This window comes from Oryzias latipes, chromosome 16, assembly GCF_002234675.1.
Source record: "Oryzias latipes chromosome 16, ASM223467v1".
NCBI lineage: Eukaryota > Metazoa > Chordata > Actinopteri > Beloniformes > Adrianichthyidae > Oryzias > Oryzias latipes.
The window spans coordinates 9,869,206-9,893,059 of record NC_019874.2 but is presented as its reverse complement, the minus strand read 5'-3'; the positions used below and the strand labels follow the sequence as shown (position 1 = coordinate 9,893,059).

Here is a 23,854-nt window from a genome sequence, read left to right as displayed (position 1 = left end):
TGTCGCCCCCTCCCTCTCCCGCACTGAGACGCCGAGAATTGACCTGTTTCTGTCTTCATTTTGTGGTTAACGACAAAGGCGGCACGACCCCCACCCCAAAAGTTTTTCATTTCTTTTCTGTTTTTTTCTTTTTATCTTTCATGTATTGGTGGATCTACGCTCCTCAGATGCCTTAAGCATGAGACGGTACAGGTGTAGGTACCATGACTATTCGGCCTGCAATACCCGTTCGGGGTCCTTTCGATTTAGGATGATGTCACACTACGGTAGCCCCACTTGGACAAACTACATAGCGTACAGATCTGATCGGGCTCTCTTATTTTCATTTCACGTTTCCTTTTGTAATATAAAGTTATTTTACCTCACAAGCTTTGTCTGACATTATTCTTTGTAATGTTTATGGAGATATTTTGCCACAACCCAATTTGTAAAAAGATCTGTGACTGTTAAAAGGAACCTGCTGCTCCACACGAGAGAACTGTATCTCTAAGCAGAGCAGCTTTAGCTTTGTGTTTGCAGGCAGGGAAGATGCTTTGTTATAGAGTGCGGTCTGGAGAAGGGTTCGGACGGCAGCCCGTTCAGCTGCTAAGTTGGACCAACAGACAGCCAATCACACAATGTGACGCCAGCACTACTCGAAGGACCCCGAACGGTTGGTGCAGGCCGAATTGTTATGGTACCTACACCTGTACCGTCTCATCATGCACCAGGACCCTCAATTAATCACCCTAAAAAAAACCCGACAGCATGTTGAATGACAGAGCCCAGGGCTGACGAGCGTCTCTGCGTGGTGCGTTCACTGAACTCCGGACATTAACTCAAACAGCCCAACTCAGTCCGATCCAAAACACTTTTGTCATTTTTTTTACAATCTGCATTTTCGGCTTCCGTATAAAACAGTATACATTTTCATTAATTAAAATGTATTACAATTTATACTTCAAACAAAGTGAAGCTTTTATTTTGACAGCTGAGTAACGTCACGTAACCCGGATGTATAATTCAGCACGATTAGCGTTCTTGTTAGCAGCTGTTGTACACATGCTAATTTAAGTTGATTCATGACAATTTTATGCCAATATTTACGTTTTTATTGTAAAAGAACCTAAATGTAAGGACTTAATCCCTTTTTAAAATGTTATATAAGGACTTTGCGGAGTGTTTTGAAACTTCGTAAATGTAACCTGCCGGCTAACTGAACTGAACTGGTGACAACAACAACAACTGCATCGCTTGTTGTTTTCGTCTCGACATTTTCGGCCGCTTCCTGAAACCATGAGCACAACCGCGGAGGCAAAACCGTCTCTGCGTTTTGGCCAGGTGGTCATCGGACCTCCCGGCTCAGGGAAAACCACATACTGCCAAGGAATGCGCGAGTTCTTGAGCACCATGGGACGCAAGGTGGTGGTGGTGAACATGGACCCCGCTAACGAGGAGATGCCGTATCCCTGCGCGGTGGACATCTCGGAGCTGATCACTCTGGATGAAGTGATGGACAGCCTGAAGCTCGGGCCCAACGGTGGCCTTCTCTACTGCATGCAGTACCTGGAGGCCAATTTGGACTGGCTGGAGAGCAAGCTGAAGCGGCACGGTGACTGTTACTTCCTGTTTGACTGTCCTGGACAGGTGGAGCTTTACACTCACCAGAGTTCAGTCAAGAACATATTCTCCCAGCTGGGAAAGTGGAACTTCCGGGTGAGATGTCTCCATATCCAGATATTTCTGACTGAAAACCAGCTTTTTAGCCTGACACTTGATCTAAATGCTGTTGTGTCTATTCTTTCAGCTGACAGCAGTGCACATTGTGGACTCCCACTACTGCGCTGACCCAGCTAAGTTCATCTCTGTTCTGTGCACCTCTCTGTCCACCATGCTGCACGTGGAGCTCCCCCACGTCAACGTGCTCTCAAAGATGGACCTGATCGAGCAATACGGCAAACTGGGTATGCGTTCCGTTTACTAGCTCGTGTGAAGGTTTTCTCCACGGCGCTGACGCATCCTTGTGTTTGTCCAGCCTTCAACCTGGACTTCTACACGGAAGTGATGGACCTGACCTACCTTCTGGATCACCTGGCCACTGACCCGTTCTTTAAAAAGTTCCAGCGCTTGAATGAAAAGCTGGCAGAGGTGATCCAGGATTACAGCCTGGTCTCCTTTGTACCTCTGAATGTGCAGGTATTGCTGCTGTTTGTAAATGTTACTGTTTTTATCTAAATGTTACCAACTTTTAGTGATTTCTCTCAAATTATTTCAAATGAGTAAGTTAAAAATGGATGTTTTAAAAAATTATATTTTTCTTTCATTTAAGGTATTCTAATATGTTTGTGTTACACAATAACTGGTTATAAGCTTATAAAACACAAATGTTTTTTTTTTTTTATTGATGGGAAGCTTTAATCAGGAAAAAGCTTTAATTTTCATTTTTCCAGTTGATGTAAGGAATTTCTCTTCTGAATTTCTAAAGGTTGAGTTAAGTTAGGCCGCATTTACACTGCATGGTTCAAGTGACTCAATTCCGATTTTTTCCTCTCATGTGGCACAGATCGGATATGACCGGTGAATGTGTAAGCAGGACAAAAGCGCATGGATTCCGATTTTCTCAGATCGGATTCAGGCCTCATTCATATGTGGAAATAAATCGGATATGAATCGGATACGTGCATTTGCGTGTGCCATGTAGGCAGACAAATCGGATATTCCCCAGTAAATGCGAGTCGTACGTCAGTGACGTCAACTCAGGACATCACCAACTGAGATCACATGACTTATTAAGGTGCTTTTGTGCACTGATGTTGCTGTCAGCGTGTTACCTTTCAGCCTCAGGCTTAAGACCGTAGTCGGAAACCGCTGTTATTTCCGGTCCGGTCCCGGTCGGGACGTAAACGGTAACTAATGAAGCGGGACACCGTTGCTCTGGAACAGGCTAGAAGCCGGTTATATCTTTGCTTGTGTTTTTGCGGAGTGGGGGCGTGTATGATGGGGACCGCGCGTGGTGTGTGTGGGTGTGTGTGTGTGTGTTAGGAGAGGAGAGGGGATGTGACCACGGAGCGGGGGACTGTCAGAGAACCGTAAATCAAAAATAAGGTGTCCACTCTGGAGGCTGAGGGTTTCGAACGGGAAAGTGAACCCCGAAGTAGAATCCGCCTTCGGCCCTGGAGAAAATCTCCCGTGCGTTTCTGACCACGGTCGGAAAAAGAGAAGTCATCGCGCAGGAAAGGTTCAACACTTGGATCAAACTGTTAGTACAGCACGTCTGCAAACACTTCCTCATTCAAAATTCAGAGAGAGCTGAGGAGCCCTCCTTTTTCCTCTCCCGCGCATCCCTTCAGCAGCGCCCAAGACAACGCCTCCATCCGTCGCTGAGTTGCCTCCATGACAACCGCAGTCACAAAAGTCAGAAGGAGGTCCGCGGAAGGCAGAAATGCTGCTACGTAGTCCTCAAAACGTCTACGATTGATAGTTTCAGCATTGTATAGTGTGAAAGCAAAAATCGGATACGGGTCACTTTTAAAAGATGATGTAAGCGGGTCGTCAAAAAAATCGGATATAGTAGGAAAATCGGATATGAGCATCAAGACCTGCAGTGTAAATGCGGCCTTAATGTTAAACTTTCACATTTCTAGAGTCATTTACTGCATTTTATTTTGCTTAACAAAGTTAGTCTGGCTATCATTGTAGTTTTTGGACCTGAAAACGGGGAACATTTTCTGCAGGTGGATCTCAGTCCTGAAGTGTGTGGGCATTTGTTTCCTCACATTCCTCATAGATGAACAATGATTCTAAGCTGTGCGTGTCCACAGACCAGAGTCTGCGTGTCAGCACTTCAGATGGGACTGTTGTTTTCTTTCAGCAGATATTGTTATGGCTCTTGATCAAAAAGGGTGTGAATGGTGAAGCGTTTCCAGTTTTCTCAGCAATTTGTTATGTTCAACATTGACTTCATAAGAAGAAATGACCCTCCAGGAGAGGTAGAAATGAGGATTTTGTAGATTTGTGGGTTTGTGTGGTTATCTCACAGAGCCAAACCTTGATAAAACATTAGACCAATGACTTGATTTGAAGGTCACTTCACGCTGAAGATACAGTGGGGCAAAAACGGATTCTGTCAGCCACCAACTGTAAAAGGTTCTTCCACTTAAAAAGACGAGAGAGGCCTGTCATTTTCAAAATATGTAGACCTCAACTATGAGAGACAAAATGAGGAATGTAATCCAGAAAATCACATTGTCTGATTTTTAAAGAATTTATTTGAAAAATAAGTATTTTATCACCTACAAACAAGCAATATTTCTGGTTCTCACAGACCTGTAACTTCTTCTGTAATATGATCCTCTGTCCTCCACTGGTTACCTACCGTATATATAAGACACCTGTCCACAACCTCAAACAGTCACACTCCAAACTCCACTATGTCAAAGAGCAAAGAGCTGTCTAAGGACACCAGAAACACAATTGTTGACCTGCACCAGGCTTTGAAAACAGTATCTGCAATAGGTAAGCAGCTTGCTGTGAAGAAATCAACTGTGGGAGCAATTATTTGGAAATGGAAGACAAACAAGACCACTGATAATCTCCCTCCATCTGGGGTTCCCCGCAAGATCTCACCCCGATGGGGTCAAAATGATCACAAGAACGGTGAGCAAACATCCCAGAACCACATGGGGGATCTAGTGAATGACCTGCAGAGAGCTGGGACCAAAGTAACAAAGGCTACCATCAGTAACACACTACCCCACCAGGGACTCAAACCCTGCAGTGTCAGACGTTTCCCCTGCTAAAGACAGTACATGTGCAGGACCATCTAAAGTTTGCTAGGGAGCATTTGGATGATCCAGAAGAGGATTGGGAGAATGTCCTATGGTCAGATGAAACCAAAATAGAACTTTTTGGTAAGAACTCTACTCGTGTTTGGAGGAGAAAGAAAGCTGCATTTCGTCCAAAGAACACCATACCTACTCTAAAGCACGGTATTTTTGGCCCATTCCTCCATGCAGTTCTCCTCTAGAGCCGTGATGTTTTGGGTATAAAACAAAGTTTTGAGTTGAACTTTTGTTATTAACCAGTTACTTATTTTCCACCAAAATGTACAAATATATTCTTTAAAAATCAGACAATGTGATTTTCTGGATTTTTTTGTCTCATTTTGTCTCTCATAGTTGAGGTCTACCTATGATGGGCCTCTCTCATCTTTTTAAGTGGAAGAACCTTTTACAGTTGGTGGCTGACAGAATCCGTTTTTGCCCCACTGTATCTGCAGTGTGAAGTGACCTTCAAATCAAGTCTGGATAACACAGCTTCATTGGTCTAATGTTTTATCAAGGTTTGGCTCTGTGAGATAACCACACAAACCCACAAATCTACAAAATCCTCATTTCTACCTCTCCTGGAGGGTCATTTTTACCATCATATCTGCAGTGGAAGGTAAACAGGTGATAAAGATGGAGGTTTTGAAAACCACATTAATTTCAGTTGCTTTTGAATTCATTCATTTTCTTAACCTGTTTATCCCCTATAGGGTCACAGGGCTACCAGAGCCTAACCCGGCCACTGTTGGGCAAAGGCAGGGTACACCCTGGACAGATTTTATTATAATTATTATTATGAAGAAAGCACAAGCAGAAAAACACTCAGCTGCATATTTTTAAGGTTTCAGCAATCTATTGCAACAGTTTTGTGAGTGTCTCCAAGGGAAAACCCCCAGATCAGATGTTTTCTTCCTTCTTTCTGGAGGACAAAGAGAGCATGATTCGGGTCTTACGAGCGGTGGACAAGGCCAACGGCTACTGTTTTGGAGATTTGGAGGAGAGAAATCTACAGGCTATGATGTCAGCTGCGGTGGGGGCAGACTTCCATTTCAACTTGTATCCTTCCCAGATCCCTGCGCTGACTCACTGTGACTCATTTGTTTCAACATTAACTCAAAGAACAGTCCAGACTTTATACCGCCCTTTTTTTTAGATTCTAATGTTAGATTATTTCAAGTATAATCAAATTCATGTCTTAATAATAAGCACATTAGTTGCTATATTTCCTTAAGTGTTATTCCACAGCACACTTGGAGTTCAAGAGAGGTATGTTGAAACTGGTGGAAGGACCGTGGAGGAGGAAATGATGGAGCTGTAAATGAAGACTCAGAAGAGAAGGACCGCCGTACATTTGAAGACTCTTATTCAAGTTCTCATCTCACTGCCAGGATTTCACTACTGCTATTGAAAAAAAGGGAAGCCAGTGAGAAAATGAAAGCTAACTTTGCTGTGAAATATCACCTCAAATGAACCACAGAAGAGAGCATTCAGTTCTTCTAATAAAAAAGCTTTTTGGTCCTTTGTTTTATGAAATACACTTTTGTAAATAAAGCTTTTCTTTTGAAAGGTGTGAAAGTATTTCCTTTTTTAAGAGAAATTTTGAAATGCTGTGTTTAAAAAGTTACATTACATCATGAAATGCTGCCTTTATTTTATTAATCTGACATTTCCAAAATGCATTATTAAATATTTATTTCTTTTTTGTGGTTGGATGGTTCTTGGTTGTCCTCCTGCATCCACACTGTGAGAAGAATTTCTCCAAGAAAGAGACAGAAACCTGCATGTTTCCTCTCCTCTCTGTGTGATGGAACGAAATCCCTGCTGCTGCCTGCTCTTCTACAAACATCTGAACATTTTCTGTTTCCCAAAGATGAAGCGTCACCTCGACCAGCAGAGGGCGCATGCGCGTGCAGATGATCTCCCCCACCGATCCGCAGAAATCTGCTCCGACTCTTTCCAGCATCCGGAGCAGAAAAATTAAGTCAGGCGGGGAGAGGAAGCCACATTAAATCTGTGTTTCTGCACAACTGGCCCTGTGTCTGCTCTTTGGGATCTTCTGTCTTCATGAATGCAGCTCAAACTCCGCTGTATTTCTGCTTCAGTGTGAACCACTATAACCAATCCAATCCATGTTGTTTGGTCTCCTATTAAACCCATCTGAAACCCTCTCAGGCTGCCTTTTCCATGTCTGCACTTCTGCAGGGTTGCAGTTGGACTGACATAAATTCGTAAGCCACTTTGAGGACCCAAGCCGTTGTGGGAAATCAAATTAACCCTGTGTGGTGTGGCTGCTAATGACATGCGGGCACCGGGCAGCTTCCTGCCTGCTAAGCTGTGTGTGCATTAGGGGGTGTGTCAGGCAGAATGTTAAATTGTGTTTCTATGTTTGTACATGTGATCAAGTATCGCCCCCCTCACCGCCACTTCCTGCTTTTTTTTTCTTTCCTAACAGCCCCCTAGAGGTAGATAGATGTGTGCGTAAAGCGGAGCGCAGAGTAGAGTAGAGAGCGCGTGTGAGTGCGTGCGCGCCTATTTGTGTGTCGTGTGAGAATGTTAAACCGAAAGGCAGTGTTGTCCCACTTACATGCCAAATGTGAATTTCAACCAGTTGGATAAGGGGGGGAAACCAATAAGGATTTTGGGTTTTTATTTGGATCTTTTCTACCAAACAAGCAGTCCCTGAGACGCGCGCACGCACTTTTTCATTACCATCCCGCCCCTGCCCAATGCAGCGCGCACACCCAACTACCCCTGGCTGGAACGCGCCTGCTTTATTTGTCCTCCTTTAGAGGAGGTGCTGGGGGCCACACAACTCTGGAAAATGTTGTAATTGCTGTGAGACTTTGGAGGGAAAGCGAAAACACTCTGACAAACAGAAGATGCACGGGAAATGCGAGTTTACTTCAGCTGAGGGAGAACCTGCGCGCCCATCCCCCCACGCACAGCACACAGTGTTTCTGGTGGAGCGAGATACAGAGAGGAGAGGGGGTGGCAGCAGAGTAGAGCAGAGCTGAGCCGAGCCGAGCCGAGCAGGCAGGGGAGGGAATGTGCATTGGTAGTCTCTTGCTGCAAGGCTTCCTCCTTCTGTTCTGGAAAAACCTGTGTTGCTATCCTTGTCCAAATGAAACTGTGATAGGCAAGAGTGCACCAAAGCAAATCTGAAAGTAGAAAATACACAGACAAATATGAAAACTAATGTGTGTTCTTATTTATTGGAAGTATGTCATCTTATATGTCTCTTTGCACACTTAAAATAAGTAGCTAAACCATGTGGATTGTGACAATAAATGGCCTCAAAGATGTACAGAGTGGTCACAAAAAAGGAAAATCTGAGGCCAAATGTAAAAGATGATCTAAAGCAACCCAGACGACAACTGTTTGATCCCTAAAAAACAAAGTAGAACGAAAATGACTCAAAAAAAGACCACCTAAAATGAAATTAATGGAACTAAACAGTCTCCAAGGAGTAATAGATTGGTTTCAAAGAGCTGTGAAACCCAAGAGGGTATATTAAACTGAATGTTTAATCATGAGCCATGTCTCAAATTTTGAAAAATGAAGATGCAAATGTAAATAAAAAACAACAACAGCAATGTTTGGTATTTGGCTCAAAATTGTGAGGAAAAAGCTAATTTGATTTTGCTTTCAATATCTTTTAAACCATCTATCTAAACGAATTAATGCAGGGAATGTTTATGGGTTTATAAAGGTTTTTGAATCTATTGGTAGGAAATTGTTTGCAGAGCCTTGCAAAACAGTTATTCTTAAACAATTATTCTTTTATACATTTTCTTCTTCATGGTTACTCATGAAACGTTTTTGTACTAATGATGATATTTTTTAATCAAACATTATATTATTAGCTAAAAATATGTACTTAGGGATCTAATTTGTGTAAGTCTACGTTGAAAAATGAGCTCGAAAATGATGTTTTGAAGGCTGAAAGGGGGAAGCGGTCCGGTCCGCGCAGGCGCAGCTCCGCTCCGTGTTTTGCGGCCGCCCCCGCGTCTCGGTAAAATGGCTGTATGTAGCGGAGCCTCGTGCTGGTTGGGTTAGCTCCCTGCCTCTACCCGGGCTCAGTAACACAACTCCCACAACAATTTCTGTCGCTTCCTCACGCATTGTATGGATCTTCCATCACCTCTCTGACCCGTTTGTGGAGCCGGAACCGAAGGATGGCAGCCGGATTCGGCTAGAATGAGTCTTGGGAATGTATCGACACAAGGATGAACGGTTCTGAAGAATTATTTATATTCAATGCTAGCGTTTGATTGTGACTGACTCGCCGAGAGAGGGAGAGAGAGGTGGCGGGGGGGTATATCATGGCCGCTCAGGTCGCCAGCGCCGCCACTCTTAACACTAGCCCGCCTTCTGAACTCAAAAAGCCGGATCGAGACCAAAAGGAAGAGACGGGGGAGAAACAGTCCGATAAAAAGCAGCCGGGGTTGGACAGCGGATCGCCGGGCCGTGGGAATCTGCAGGACGGGGCCGACGGTGGAAATGCTGGGGGAGGAGGGCAGCTGGAGATGAAGAACGGGAATGGGAACCCGCCCAGAGCCATCAATAATAACCAGAATGACTCCGTCGGACCGGAGGGGAACAACCACCCTGGACTGGTGCATCACCACGGCCCCACATTTCCTCCACCTTCCTACGCGTACAGTCAGCATTACGGTCGGGCCCCTTTTCATCAACATGGCGGACAACAAAGCCCTGGCATGGCAGCTGCTGCGGGTCCGGTCGTGCAGTCGAGCAACATGATGGACCCTTATCAACCCAATTCACAGGAGCATGGCTTTTCAAACCACCAGTTCAACAATTACAGCCCATTCCCGAACAGAACTCCCTACACAGGCCAAGGATACGCCATGAACTCTCCTCGCAGCGCTCAGGCGCCGACAGCTGGGGGGCAGCCAGCTAAGCAGCAGCCGACACCGGGAGGACCCACGGTAATGCCCGGATCTTACAGTAATCAGAGATATAATATTGGAAACCCACAACCTACATCCACGCCGACACTCAACAAACTCCTGACCTCCCCGAGTTCAACGCGAGGATATCCAAACTACCCTGCAACTGACTACGGTAGCCAAGAAGGAGCTAATAAGGGACCAGCAGACATGAGCAGTAGCGGTCAGTACGGAGGCAGCAATCCGGCTTGGCAACAAAGAAGCCTTCACCCGTCGCCTTTGAGCCCGGGGAGTGCTGGGCAACCGCTAGCGAGAAACCAGGTAAATGAATTTTGTACCGAAACGAGTGCTTTAGCACACCCCTGTTTCTCGAAGCTAGTTCACAACGAAGCAGGCCAGCCATTGTCTGATACTAGTTCGCAAAGACTCTAAAATGGCTGCCTCGTGTGTATTTTTTTTCTCTCCCTGTACACCACACCGCTTAAAAAAGTGTTGCTTTCTCGGTTTTTATCTCAACACACGGTAGGAACACAGAGGGACTTGACTGAGGTAGAAGTTTGTGGAAAAGATGTCCAGGGAGCGAAGAAGGCCCGACTTTAAACGGGTTTAAAAAAGCCACTGTGTGTTGCAACGGCTTGTTTTTTTTTTCTCGTCCCTGAGTGTTGCTACTCCCTTTTTAAACGCTGAATTCACGGCATTTTTCCTATGAATTCAGACCTTTAATACGTGAAATGTCGTGTTTGACAAAGTCATATCGTGTTGTTTCGCATAGGCAAATGTTTTATACTTAATAAGCGATGAACAGCAGTTTCGCGCTAGCAACGGAAAGAATGCGTCGCGTGCTGACTGCGACCTTCAAGTGTACTTAACGGCTCGTGTTTTAAAATGTCTATTTACCCCCCTCAAACGGTGACAAGAGGACCCCCCCCCATCGTCAAAAATAATAAATGTTGTCGTGTATTGATAACCCGTTTCCCTTCGCCGAGAGGCGGTAGGGCTCTCGCGGCGTGCTTGTTGTAAACAGTCAGCCCTGCCTTGCGAGTGACCGAGCGCAGCCCGCAGATGGAAGTTTGCAGTGTGATTTGAATTGTGGAGGTAAAATCCTGCTGTCAAAGCCAGGAGATAGTTGGTCTTGGGTTGACATGCTAGCTCAAACCTGATTGGTTACTCATCCGCTGCTCATGGCCATTTATAATTACATGTGATGCAAGGCAACAGTTGCTGATAAGAGCATTGGCTCACCACAGGTCATCGGAGGTATTACTGCTACACTTCCCCTTTTTAACTCCTCTTTTTTTACATCGCAATTCCCAGATGTGTTGCTGCCTACTAGTTTGTGCCACTTTTCTGTATTTTTTTATATGAAATCAATTATATTTTTTAGAATTATAATTCTGTTTTCTTTCATCTTTATATACCCCCCCCCCCCTATTATGTGTATTCTAGACATTTCTTCCCAATTCTCATTTCCCTTCTACAATATGTTTGTGTTGCTGCTTCGTCTTGCATGCCATGCAAGTTTGGCACAACCACTGCAAAAAAAAAAAAAAAATCCCCAACCCCCCTTGAGGCCAATCAGAGTGCAGTCCAGCATCTCTCATCCACCAGAGGAGTTTCCTCTTCGTCTTATGCAGATTAGCCATGTGCTGCTTTTATTTATTCCCCATTATCTTGGATCTTTATCATGTTAAACATGGCACGTCCAATACCATTTGTGTTTGCATGGTTGGTTTGTGCTCACCATAAATGTTAAAAAAAAAAAAGGCTCAGTCTCTCTCTCTGCTTGTCTTTAAACTTCCCCATTTTCTGGTGTCACAAAGCGAAACTGCTTTCTCTGAGGGAGGAAGGGGAAAAAAAGTTTATTGGATCTGGCTCAAAACAGGAGCACAGCTGGGATATGTTTAGGATTGGGCAGAGTGCCCTTCATTTGAAAGTAGATATAAATAGCTCTGACTTCCGAACTATGGCAAAGTGAGATAAAAAAAATCAGGGTAGTAACTGTGGGAAGTAGGGCGGGGAACAAGTGGATGTTTGCTTCCATTCTGAAATTATCGCATGGTACTTAATTTTAAGGTGTCTGTTGGCTGTAATGTGATAAATGAATACATGTTGCTTGTTCAACAGTCAGAATCTTTTTGATGTATGGTGCTTACTGAATTGGTGTTTTTTAATCTCTAGCCACCTGGTTCCATTGATCCAATGGGAAAAATGAGAGGTCCTCCATATGGAGCTGGCAGTCCGTACAGTCAACAGTCACAGCAGGCTCACCCTACAGGTACTCAGCCTGGGCCGGGGTATTCTGGTCAAGGCTATGGGCCACCAGGTCCCCAGCGATACCCAGTTGGGATGCAAGGGCGCACCACAGGTGGCATGGGTGCCATGCCCTACGGTCCACAGGTATATGCTCTTGGTTATTAATGTTCTTTAATGATGCCGCTTTCTACAGTGTCTCTGAAGCTTTGTGTTTTATCTTTAGATGGGTTCCTATGGACAGCAGGGACCTGGAGGATATGGCTCTCAGGGCCAGGCACCATACTACAGTCAGCCAGGCCAAACTTCTCACCCAAGTCAGCAACAAACACCGTACACCCAGCCAACACCCGGACAACCCGGTGGGCAGTCACCATACACAGGACAGGCCCATCCTCCGCCAACTTCTGTTCCACACAGTCAAGGAGGATCTCCCTATCAACAACCACATATGCCCCAACAGTCCCAGGGGCCAGGCCAATCCCAAGGGCTCCCACAGTCTCAGCCACCGTATTCTCAAGGATCGGCACCACAGTCTAGCCAGTCTCCTTATGCCCAGCAACAAGGGCCACCCAGCCAGACACCCCAGCCAAGTTCCAAGGGTACCCCTGGATTGCAAGCCCAGTCGAACTATCCAGGATCTACTCCAGGGCCCCAGCAAACCTCTCAGCAGCAGCAGTCACAGTCTCATCCACAGGGCCAGCCTGCAGCTTACCCACAGAACACTCAACAGCAGCAAGCACAGCAGTCACCTTATCAACGCTTCCCTCCTTCTCAACAGCAGGTACCTTTCAGCATTTTGCTTTACATAATAGTTTTGGCCAATTACTAAATTCTATGCCTGTTTGTGTTTGTCAGGATGTATCGCAGGATTCCTTTCAGTCCAGCGCCCCTCCATCCACGCAGCCCAAGTCTGGCCAGGAGGACAGTCAAGGCCGACCTTCCAGCCTCCCAGTCAGTAACACCACAAAAGCTCTTATTTTGAAAAGCCATTTTGAATACATTACCACCCAAAACAAAGCTGTGTTTGAGGATTATATTTTTATATAAAGTTATGTCTATTTTATGCAACTGGACCATAGTTTTCACTTTATTTAAACGGTATTCTCTCATATAATGTACCAATATAGACAAAGAAAAAAAAACAATGTTTCCATTTTATTTGTTAGCAAAATCTTACTTATTTGCAGTTGTTTAAAAACATTCCTCTATATATATATATATATATATATATATATATATATATATATATATATATATATATATATATATATATATATATATATATATATATTGTTTGTTTCCATTGTTTATTGGTATTTATTGACATTGATATGAAAAAATTAATGTAACTAGACTCAATCACAGATTATCACTTTATCCATCTGTAAATCTCATAGTTTTATAAAACCATAGTATTATGAAACGAAACCCTATTTGTTCCACTGAAATTAACATCAAATTAGATTTTTTCCCCCTCCCCTTTTTGTTGATGTCGTTTGTCAATATCTAACTTATGTAATGTCTGTGCTGTAAATAGCAAAACCCAACCAGTAATATTCCTTGGCACTTGTTCTTTATGGTCTCTGTCTGCCATAACAGAACACTAGCACAGAGTTTTGAAATGCACACTGACCTAGAATCATCAAACTTTGACCTGCAGTCTGAGCGTGCAGGGATTACATCACAGAAACAAACGCTAGACTGAACGATTTTACACTTCACAGGTCTGCCTGTGAAAAGTGATCCTAAATCTGAGCTAATCCTAAATTAAACACTCAAGTTCATTGTTTTTGTCCGGATTAGAAACCTGATTTGAAAAAGTTCTCATCTGAGCCGAGTCTACATCCAAATACTTCGGTTTACATGTCGGATGCAACTTTTGAACCATAGCAATCACAACTCCATTTACTTATCTGAAAAAACACAGAACCAACGCTGTAGTGGGAGTGCACACACTCATATCTAGTATTTAAATCTTTTCTTCCACTGGGGAGTTGCATGCTCCTGCTATAGTAATCTTATCAATCAGAAATCACAGGTGGATGTTCTCTTCGGTCTGTTTGGAGTTGAACTCTGCTTGTTGTTGTTTTTTTAGGATCTGGCGGGGTCCATTGACGACCTGCCAACAGGTACAGAGGGTGCTCTGAGTCCTGGCATGAGTACATCCGGTGTGTCGAGCAGTCAGGGCGAGCAAAGCAACCCCGCCCAGTCGCCTTTTTCGCCCCATACGTCTCCCCACATGCCAGGGATTCGGGGGCCCTCGCCTTCTCCGGCTGGCTCCCCCGCTAGCTCTAGCACGCCGCGCACAGGGCCGCTGTCGCCCGCCAACATGCCAGGTGAGCCCATACCTCACCAGTCAAAGGCAGTCAAACCACTGAAGTGAGGTCTTGTGTTTGTTTTAAATGTATTTCTGTTCCAATTCTCAAAAGTTAATTATTGGAATAACTAGGATATATTTTCCCTCTCAGTCATCAAAGCTGGATGTCTTATCACTGCAATGGGTCTGTTTTTTGCTCACAGGCTTGTATTTGTGAAGGTGGTTTGTTGTGAAATGTTTTGAGTTGAGGTTAAAGTGGAACACGTTTGACTAGAGATCACGATGCTAAAGAAAGCACCAAAACAGTATCACAAACATTAAGAGCATGTCATGAAATGTAAAAATTGTGAACTTCAGTATCTACCAAAAGCAGAGACGACACGGACCTTAAAATGGATGATTGATGACAAGGTGTGATGTTTGCTAGACTTTGATTGACATCTTCAGAAAGTGCCACGTTTCTTTCCTTGAAGTTAAGAGACAAGGGTCTATTTTCCACTTAGTTAAAGATGATTTTTTTTTCTTTGCAAACGTTTTGTTTGATGCACAAAAGTCTTTTTAAAATGTTCTCGCACATTTTTTTCATTTTATTTGATTTGAAATGGTTTATTTCAAGCAATCACAGAATAATGCACAAACAAGACAATAAGCACCCATACATTCGTTCAAAGACATGTCAAACTTACGATAATTAGACTTGCACATAAAATTGTATAAAGTGTAAAATAGGGGGGGGGGGGGGGGGGAATCTATGATTCCTATTAATTTCTGAGCTAAAACCATTTTATCTGCATCGTCCTTTAGGACCCCAGATGCCTCCCAGACCATCAAGCGTGCAGTCGGATGGGAACCTGCACCCCGGCATGAGCCAGTCCCCCATGGCCCAAGACAGAGGTGTGTTTCTATCCTGATGAGCTAAACTGCCAAGTCTTAGCATGTAACACTAAGTAAGCCCCGTCTCCCCCGTTAATTTATTTCAGGATTCATGCAGAGAAACCCTCAGATGCCCCCTTACGGTTCCCCCCAATCCACCTCTGCACTGTCACCTCGCCAGTCCTCTGGAGGACAGATGCATCCTGGGATGGCTCCATATCAGCAGAATAACTCAATGGGGGGCTATGGTCAACAGGGAGGACAGTATGGGCCCCAAGGTTTGTACTTATAAGTGATCTTTGTTCAACTTCAGCGCAAGAAATGGATTTTTTTCCACTCCAAATACTCTTATACCGTGTGCTTTCTGAACTTCAATATTCAATATATTTTTGCAATCCTACTTTTCCTGTTGGGTTAAACTATGGATCCCATCTACCTGCTTCATCCAATCGCCATAATATCGCTGGTTCCTCTCTGTGATTCTGTTGCAGCTATTTATAGTTGTGGAGCAGAGAGTCAGCTGACGTAGCAGAGCCTCCTGTCAGTAGAGCTGAAACTGTGACAAAGGCTTGTTGCTCAGTCTGCCTGCAAAGACTCCAGAAAAGTCTGTTTGGTGGAAGATATTTCTGCTTTTAAAAGTTCTAAGCAGGAACTGAAATCATCTCACAGCCCAGAATTCTTTTTATTGGTTCTTTCATAACTCGCTGAAGGATCGCTTTGTTGTCGTCTGTAGGATATCCGCGCCCTGTGTATGGAAACATGCCTAATGCCAACTACCCAGGTATGGGCTCCATCAACCCCATGGCAGGTCAGGGTGGAGGGCCGCAGTATGCCGGCATCCCCCCAGGAAGGATGACGTCGAACCAGATGGGAGCACGTCCTTATGGCCCCAATGTGGGTCCTGGCATGGGTCCAAATATGCCTCATAACCATGGCAACATGCCACCGCAGGTAGGCTCAGGAATGTGCCCTCCCCCAGTAATCAACAGGAAGCCCCAGGATCCAACACCCATGCCGCACCCTGCCACCAACTCCATGCACAACCGGTAAGTCCCACCATCAGATCTAATGGAGGATACACCACTTCTGCTCAGCCGTTTAAGCACTTCCCTGGTTTCAGGATGCCCAGTTATCCCAACATGAGTCAAGGCATGATGGGCTCCGGTCCACCCTATGCCCCACAAATGAACAACATGCCTGGAATGCTGAACACTCCTGGTGGGTCTCCTTATCCTATGGGGCCTAACATGGTCAATAATGCTAGTGGTAAGTTTAACTCCAGGAAACTTGGTGCAGTGTTTTGTTTTCATCACTATGGGAACTTGAAAGCAACTCTTTTGATCAGGGATGGCTGCCAGTCCAGAAATGAATAATAAGATGAACAATAAAGTGGACGGGACTGGGACCCCCAAACCAGACTCCAAGTCAAAGGTAAGACTTAAGGAAAATTAATTAAAATGCTTCTCCCTCCACCTCCAGTTGTACTTTTTGAGACTATATTTTAAACGTTCTTTCCTCTGTCACTTAACAGAAGTCCAACTCCTCCACGACAACTAGTGAAAACATAACCCGCTTATATGAACTGGGACCAGAGCCGGACAGAAAGATGTGGGTCGACCGCTATTTGGCTTTTGTTGAAGAAAAAGTAATGGGCATGAGTAACCTGCCCGCCGTAGGACGCAAACCCCTCGATCTTTATCGGCTGTACATGTCTGTTAAAGAGATTGGCGGAATGACGCAGGTCAGTGTAGCTGTAACTTCCTCCAAACGTTTGGGCCTCTGCTGTCAGTCGATTTCTGATGTCGTCTCTGTTTGTACTTTGTAGGTGAATAAGAGTAAGAAATGGCGAGATCTGGCCACTTCGTTAAACGTGGGAACATCCAGCAGTGCTGCCAGCTCCTTGAAAAAACAGTACATACAGTGTCTTTATGCCTTTGAGTGCAAGATCGAGCGTGGTGAAGACCCTCCTCCTGAGATCTTTACAGACACCAAAAAGAGTCAAGCTGCGAAGGTCCAGCCCCCGTCTCCAGGTTTAGAGTCTTTTTGCTCATCTCAGTGGCCCTTATATGTAAACTCAATTCCTGGTTTGCCTCCTTGTTATTAAAGTTTTGCACCATATCTGTCTGCTCCTCTCCTGTTTCAAACTGAAGCGTCCCTCTGCTCCACAGCTGGATCAGGCTCCCTTCAGGGCCCTCAGACTCCACAGTCTACCAGCAGCTCCATGGCTGAAGGGGGAGATCTGAAACCTCCCACACCGGCCTCCACCCCACTTGCCCAGATGAGCTCCATACCTCCGGGATCAAGGTTAAAATCTTTGTGACTGGAGCTGAATGCAGATCATCTCTGTGGCTTCCACTCACATAACCTTCTCTTTCCTAGGAGCAGTGTTAACCTCCAAGACCCTTTCTCTGATGGGAGCGACCCCAGCTTCCCTAGGAAGAACATGATGCCCAACTCCACCTATCAGTCTGGCATGAACACCCCAGATATGCAAGCTCGCATGGGCTCATATGAACCTAACAAAGACCCTTTCAGTAACATGCGGAAAGGTGGGGGGACTAAATGTTATTGTAGAGTGGCTCTGGATAACCAGCTCTCACCACCAATCCTGACTTTTATTTTATTTTGCTGCAATTGTCATCAGTCGGAGAGCAGTTTCTACCTGCCAATCAGGGCCCAAACAGCGTAGTGGGCGACCAGCATCAGCAGCCCCCGCAGCAGCAGCCTCCCTTCAACCGGGGGCCACCTGGGAACATGGGCAGCATGCCAATGGGGTCCCGGCAGCAGTATCCTTATGGACCAGGATATGATAGGAGGTGAGAAGTGTCCAGCTAAAGGACAACCATTTATTTATTTTTTTACCTTTTATTTGATCTGTCACAACAAAACATTTAAATTTGAACAATTTGGCCAAACTGGATTATAAACATTTAATGTAGATTTTCTTTTGCCCGAAAAGTCTACTTTCTAGCCAAAGAATCACAGAAATTACCATTTATAATCAAATTTAAAGAAAAACTGGTTTTAAATTTTAACTTCAAAAAATTATATTTCAGGTTTGACTACGCTAGACGACTATAAACTATTTCAGTGTGGAGTTGCTTGTTCACTGATTTAAAAGTTCTGTTTACTGAGGAATATTATGAATAAATGTCCGTATTCCACAGCATAGCTCAGCATTTAACCTAAACCAGTAAAGAAGCTTTTCCGCAGAATATTCAAATGTTTCGTTCTTCACAGTTTAGCTTTAGACTTGGACGTTTGATGTAGAAGATTCCAGAACTGCAGGATCAGGCGGCTCATAGAGCCTTAGGTTCTGCTTTCAAATGGAACCAGCATCCAGACTAGTTCACGTTTCAAACCTAAAACTGCTCTTTGGTAATGCTGTGTAGCATAAAACAATCTGTTTTCCTGCTGCTAAAGCGTCTGGTTTCTTTACCCGCCACTCTCCGGAACTGCTGATTGGTCCCTGGCAGTCCTTTTTATTCATTGATTTGTTTAGTTGGTCAAATTCTGATTTGTCGAATTGTTTTCTCCTCTTCAAGAAACACAACATAAAGGCACTAAAAACATCTCTACAGCTGACAATTGTCCTCCTGCTTCTCCTCAGATCGGAACAAGGATTGGGCCCCGAGGGAAACATGGGACCCGGAGCCCCTCAGCCAAACCCAATGATGCCTGCCAACGCCGATACGGGGATGTATTCGCCAAATCGCTTCCCGGCACAGCAGCCACGGTCGGTTCTCACTACACATGATTGGCAGTGTTAAAAACAGTTGTCAGTGGACAGGAATTCTTCTGTGGTTTAAACACTGTTACTGACTAATAATATAATACGGGAAAAATCAATGAAACTCGAGTTTGTTGCTTAAATTTGAATAAATGTTTCCAGCTTGTATTATATCTCCATGTGCTGTAAGCTATTATTTTAGCCTGAGGCTTGTGTTAATAATTAAAAAAAAAGCAAACAGAAAGAGCTAAACATTTGTTTACAACTTTTGTGTTTTTTCTTAATGTGTGATGTGCATTCTAAGAAATGGTTGTGATTTTTTTTTTTAAATGGGGATTTAGTTTGAGCAATTTTTTACAATGTCAAACCAGAGCTTTTCTTTTAAAATTTTGGCTTCAAGTTAATGGAGCTTGCTTTTAACTGAGTGGGAGGTGTGTAACACTTGAATACCCAGGCTGACCATGCCTCATTCCTGCAGGCATGATTCCTATGGTAATCAGTATCCAGGACAGGGAACGTCCTCTACCGGCTCCTACCCAAACCAGCAGCCTGGAATGTACCCACAACAGGTAAATGATTTATTGTCTGCAGTACATCTGACTGGATTTGTTATAAAGTGTAGATTATATTGGTTTAGTGTGGAGTCGGTCCGTAATGCCTCTGCATTTCATCTGCAGGGCTATAAGCGTCCTGTGGAGGGAGGTTATCCCCCATCGAAACGTCATGAGGCAGATTACAGCGGGCCCTTCCCTGGAGGACAGCAAGCAGCGCAGCAACAGCAGCAAGGAGGCGCCCCGGCACCCCCTTCAGGACAGCAGGAGTCTTACAATCAGTACGGGGGCAGCAGCCCCTATCCCGGCCCCGACCGCCGGCCACCTCCCCCCGGTAATCAATTTCCGTTTCCTTTCGGCCGGGACCGGATGCAGGGAGCTCCTGGACCCAACTCTCAGTCCAACATGCCGCCCCAGATTATGCCGTCAGGCCCGGAAGGTCCTCAGGGTGGCATGTGGCAGGGACCTCGAGATCTCAATTATCAGAACTACCCCAACCGACAGGGTGGTCCTGGGGGCCCACCACAGGGACCCGGTTACCCTAGCATGAACCGCTCCGAGGACATGATGCCCACAGAGCAGCGGATGAATAATGATGGACAGTGGGGCGGTCAGATGGGCCCTCGTCAGCCACCCTACGGTCCGGCCGGGCCGGGGCAGGCCATGCCACGGTCGATGCAGTCCAACTATCAACCCCCTCAGGGAGTGCAAAACCACATTCCACAGGTGTCTAGCTCAGCCTCCATGCCGCGCCCCATCGAGAACCGAACGTCACCCAGCAAATCTCCCTACATGCACGGAGGGATGAAGATGCACAAGGCCGGCCCCCCGGTGCCTGCATCCCACATAGTACCCCCTGCAGTGCAGTCGCCTCTTATAAGACGGGACATGCCTTTCCCGCCCGGCTCTGTTGAGGCTTCACATCCTGTCCTGAAACCTCGACGGAGACTCACCATGAAGGAAATCGGTAAGATCCAATGCAACTAACGTTCATGTGAGGCTGCAGATTTTAGGTTTCTAGAAGTGAGCGATTTGTTTTCCCCCTTCAGGAACCCCAGAGGCCTGGAGAGTCATGATGTCCTTAAAGTCTGGCTTACTGGCTGAAAGTACGTGGGCATTAGATACCATCAACATTCTCCTGTACGACGACAACAGCATTTCCACCTTTGATCTGAACACGGTGAGACTTTGTTTCTGTCTTTATTTGCTGTATTGCCACAAATCCCGTGGACTTGGTTTGTAACATTTGTCCAAATGTTCCTCCTCCAGTTGCCTGGCCTGTTGGAGTTGGTGGTCGAGTATTACAGACGCTGCCTCATTGAGATCTTTGGCATTTTGCGGGAATACGAAGTTGGAGAGCCCGGCCAAAGGACACTGCTCGATCCCGATGCCTTAAAACAAGACTTGGACAACGCTGAAAAGGAGGAACTCCAGGGGGAGCACATGGAACATGAGGGGGAAGAGGAGGAGGAGGAGGAGGAGACAGAAATGGACCGACCCGCTCAAGTTAAAGAAGATCAAAAGCTCTGCTCTCTGGAAGACAAGCCAGAAGATCAGGAGAAGAGCAAAAGTTTTCTGCAGTCTTTATCAGCTAACGAGAGACCCAAGCAGTCCAGCAAGTTTGATAAGTTTCCTCTAAAGGTGGTACGAAGAAAAGACCCGTTTGTAGCGGCTCAGTCCAATTCCCACTGCAAAGTCCAGGAGTTTGACAGCGGCTTACTTCACTGGAGCGCCGGAGGAGGAGACTCAACAGAACACATCCAGACTCACTTTGAGCCTTGCAAGCAGTTCCTGGAACCATGTCAGCGTTTTCCCGTACCCCAGGTTTTACTGAAGCGGCGGTTATTGGAGGAGGAGATACGGGAAAACGGTTTGCCCGCCGAAGAGGACGACAGGAAGCAGGAGGAAGAGGAGGAAGAAAGTGAGAAACCTACGTCTTTGTCGGAGAATTCAACGGTTTTGGAGAAGTCGGAGAGCAGTGAGGAGAACAGTAAAATGGATCCAAAAGAAGACGCTGTTCAGAAATGTGTGAGGAGTCAGCAGGAAAACCACAGACCTATTCTGCCCCCTGAAAGTATTTTAACCCAGCGGTCAAAGCAGACCGTCACAATCCTGGAGGACGAGCCTCGCAGTAAAGACGAGGGGCCGCTCATCGCGCTGGCCGACTGGCAGGATTCCTTAGCCCGCCGCTGCATCTGTGTCTCCAACATCGTCCGCAGCCTCTCCTTCGTACCGGGAAACGACCACGAGATGTCCAAACACCCGGGCTTGCTGCTGATTCTTGGACGCCTCATCCTGCTTCACCATCGGCACCCGGAGCGCAAACAGGCCCCGCTCACCTATGAGAAGGATGAGGATTCAGATGAGGGCGTGGGCCAGAGGGATGAGTGGTGGTGGGACTGTTTAGAGCTCCTGAGGGAGAACACGTTGGTCACCCTGGCAAACATTTCAGGTCAGCTTGATCTCTCCATTTACCCCGAAAGCATCTGCTTGCCCCTGCTGGATGGTCTTCTCCACTGGGCAGTGTGCCCGTCGGCGGAGGCCCAGGACCCCTTCCCCACCCTGGGCCCCCACAGTGCTTTGTCTCCTCAGAGACTGGTCTTGGAGACCCTAAGCAAACTCAGCATCCAGGATAACAACGTGGACCTTATCTTGGCCACTCCGCCATTTAGCCGGTTGGAAAAGCTATTCGGGAACTTGGTGCGGTTAATCGGAGACAGGAAGGTCGCGGTCTGCAGGGAGATGGCCGTGGTCCTGTTGGCCAATCTGGCCCAGGGTGACACACTGGCAGCACGAGCGGTCGCCGTGCAGAAAGGCAGTGTGGGCAACCTCCTGGGCTTCCTGGAGGACAGTCTGGCTGCCACGCAGCTCCAGCACAGCCAGAGCTCTCTGCTGCACCTGCAGGGGATGCACTTTGAGCCCACGAGCCCGGACATGATGCGGCGAGCCGCCCGGGCGCTGCACGCCTTAGCGAAAGTGGAGGAGAACCACTCGGAGTTCACACTACACGAGTCCAGACTCCTTGACCTTTCCGTGTCCCCCCTCATGAACTCACTGGTTTCTCATGTTATCTGTGATGTACTCTTTTTGATCGGCCAGTCATGACAGCTGTAGGGAGCCATGGCTCCGCTTTTAATGGTGGTGGGGGTTTGGGCGCCAACCCCTCCTCCCTCCCTGACAAACTTGGCCTACATGTGGTAAAAGGACACTGAGAGTTCACAAGACTTTCTTTAATTTATGAGAACTTTTCAGAAAATCCTGTCGTCCCCCCCCCAGCCCCAACAGGCCTGCCTAATCAAAGAGCTGTGCTGTCGAGCGGACCAGAGAGATGCTGGCAAAGTGACACGTGGACGGCCACAGGAAGACGGATGACAGCACCACGGTCGGTTGGTCGGGGGTGTGCGTTACCTTTTAATAAAGATAAATAAATAGCTGAAAAACAAAAACTGTAACCAAAGTTGCTGTCTCGTTTACAGTGAGTTTGGGAGACACAACGTGCCCTAGGCCCCCTCGAGGGCACAGTGAGTCTGTAACTTGACGTTCAGAGGTGAGACGGGTGGAAAAAGCGCTGCCCGCTGGTTTCTAGTTGTTACAGCTGGAGCCTCACCAGTAGGCCCGACAGTTTTCTGTCAATAAACACCTTCACCGGGGAGGCCTGTGCAGTGTGCAGTAGATTGTAGGACATTTTCTGTACCGTACTGCTCTTGAGTGTAAGCATTCTGTACCGCATCGTTCACACAGAAGCGGATGGTCATTTTTAGTATGGTGTTGGACAGAAATGGCTTTCTTCCCCAAAGTATCAAGAACCTACAACACCCTTACCTCCTCCTATCCCCTGATTGTATGAACACCTGCCCCCTCCCCATTATGAAAAGAAAATCACCTCTTAGGATTGGTTTTAACTTCAAATACAGCTTTGCTGTGGTGTATATATAATGCTGTACATTATCCTTCCTTTCTGTGCGTCTCTTGTCTGTGTCATGTTCTCACACTTCTGGGTGTGGGGTTGGTGGTTGATGTGAGTTTGACTTCCACTCCCCACCAGTTGGACCCACTCCTCTGGTCTCTCCACAGCTCTGTAGTCACGGCAGACACAGCTCTAACCCGTTTCCTGGTATACAAAGAAAAAAAAGCGAGATGAAGTACACACTTGACAAATTTTCTCCACTCATGGATTCTGCATATTTGTATTTCAGACTATGTAGCTAAGATGACATGTACATTTCTCCCTTTTCCTTTTTTTGTTTTTTTTTGGCTCAAGGAATATCATTTATTCAGTATGAAATCTTTATACTATATGTTCCACGTGGTAAGAATAAATGTACATCAAATCTTCGTAAGCTGTTTGATGGTTTCATTTTGGGGGTTTTGAAAAAGGTGAAATAGACTGAAACTGGCCTTCATGTTTCTATTCA

At 45.9% G+C, this 23,854-nt stretch overlaps 2 protein-coding genes across 3 annotated transcripts; both read left to right on the top strand.

Annotated features, from left to right (window-relative positions):
- The first annotated feature begins 977 nt into the window (after positions 1-977).
- Positions 978-6,375, top strand: gpn2 (GPN-loop GTPase 2). The gene is made up of 5 exons (XM_004077661.4): positions 978-1,695; positions 1,787-1,943; positions 2,015-2,175; positions 5,731-5,861; positions 6,051-6,375. The coding sequence occupies exons 1-5, from the start codon at positions 1,276-1,278 to the stop codon at positions 6,121-6,123; spliced, it is 942 nt and encodes a 313-aa protein (XP_004077709.1). The 5' UTR covers positions 978-1,275; the 3' UTR covers positions 6,124-6,375.
- A 2,454-nt stretch (positions 6,376-8,829) lies between these two features.
- Positions 8,830-23,775, top strand: LOC101173968 (AT-rich interactive domain-containing protein 1A). 2 transcript variants are annotated; one of them, XM_011484959.3, is made up of 20 exons: positions 8,830-10,036; positions 11,894-12,112; positions 12,192-12,749; positions 12,824-12,919; positions 14,064-14,304; positions 15,090-15,179; positions 15,266-15,436; positions 15,892-16,204; positions 16,279-16,424; positions 16,504-16,589; positions 16,690-16,899; positions 16,984-17,188; positions 17,327-17,462; positions 17,538-17,707; positions 17,803-17,974; positions 18,769-18,894; positions 19,367-19,457; positions 19,566-20,406; positions 20,489-20,619; positions 20,709-22,544. In XM_011484959.3, exons 1-20 carry the CDS (start codon positions 9,128-9,130, stop codon positions 22,542-22,544), a joined length of 6,747 nt encoding a protein of 2,248 aa, XP_011483261.1. In that variant the 5' UTR covers positions 8,830-9,127. The 2 variants fall into 2 exon arrangements, with proteins under 2 accessions (XP_011483261.1, XP_011483260.1); XM_011484958.3 differs by having other exon boundaries at positions 8,831-10,036; positions 17,309-17,462; positions 20,709-23,775.
- The last annotated feature ends 79 nt before the right edge of the window (positions 23,776-23,854 follow it).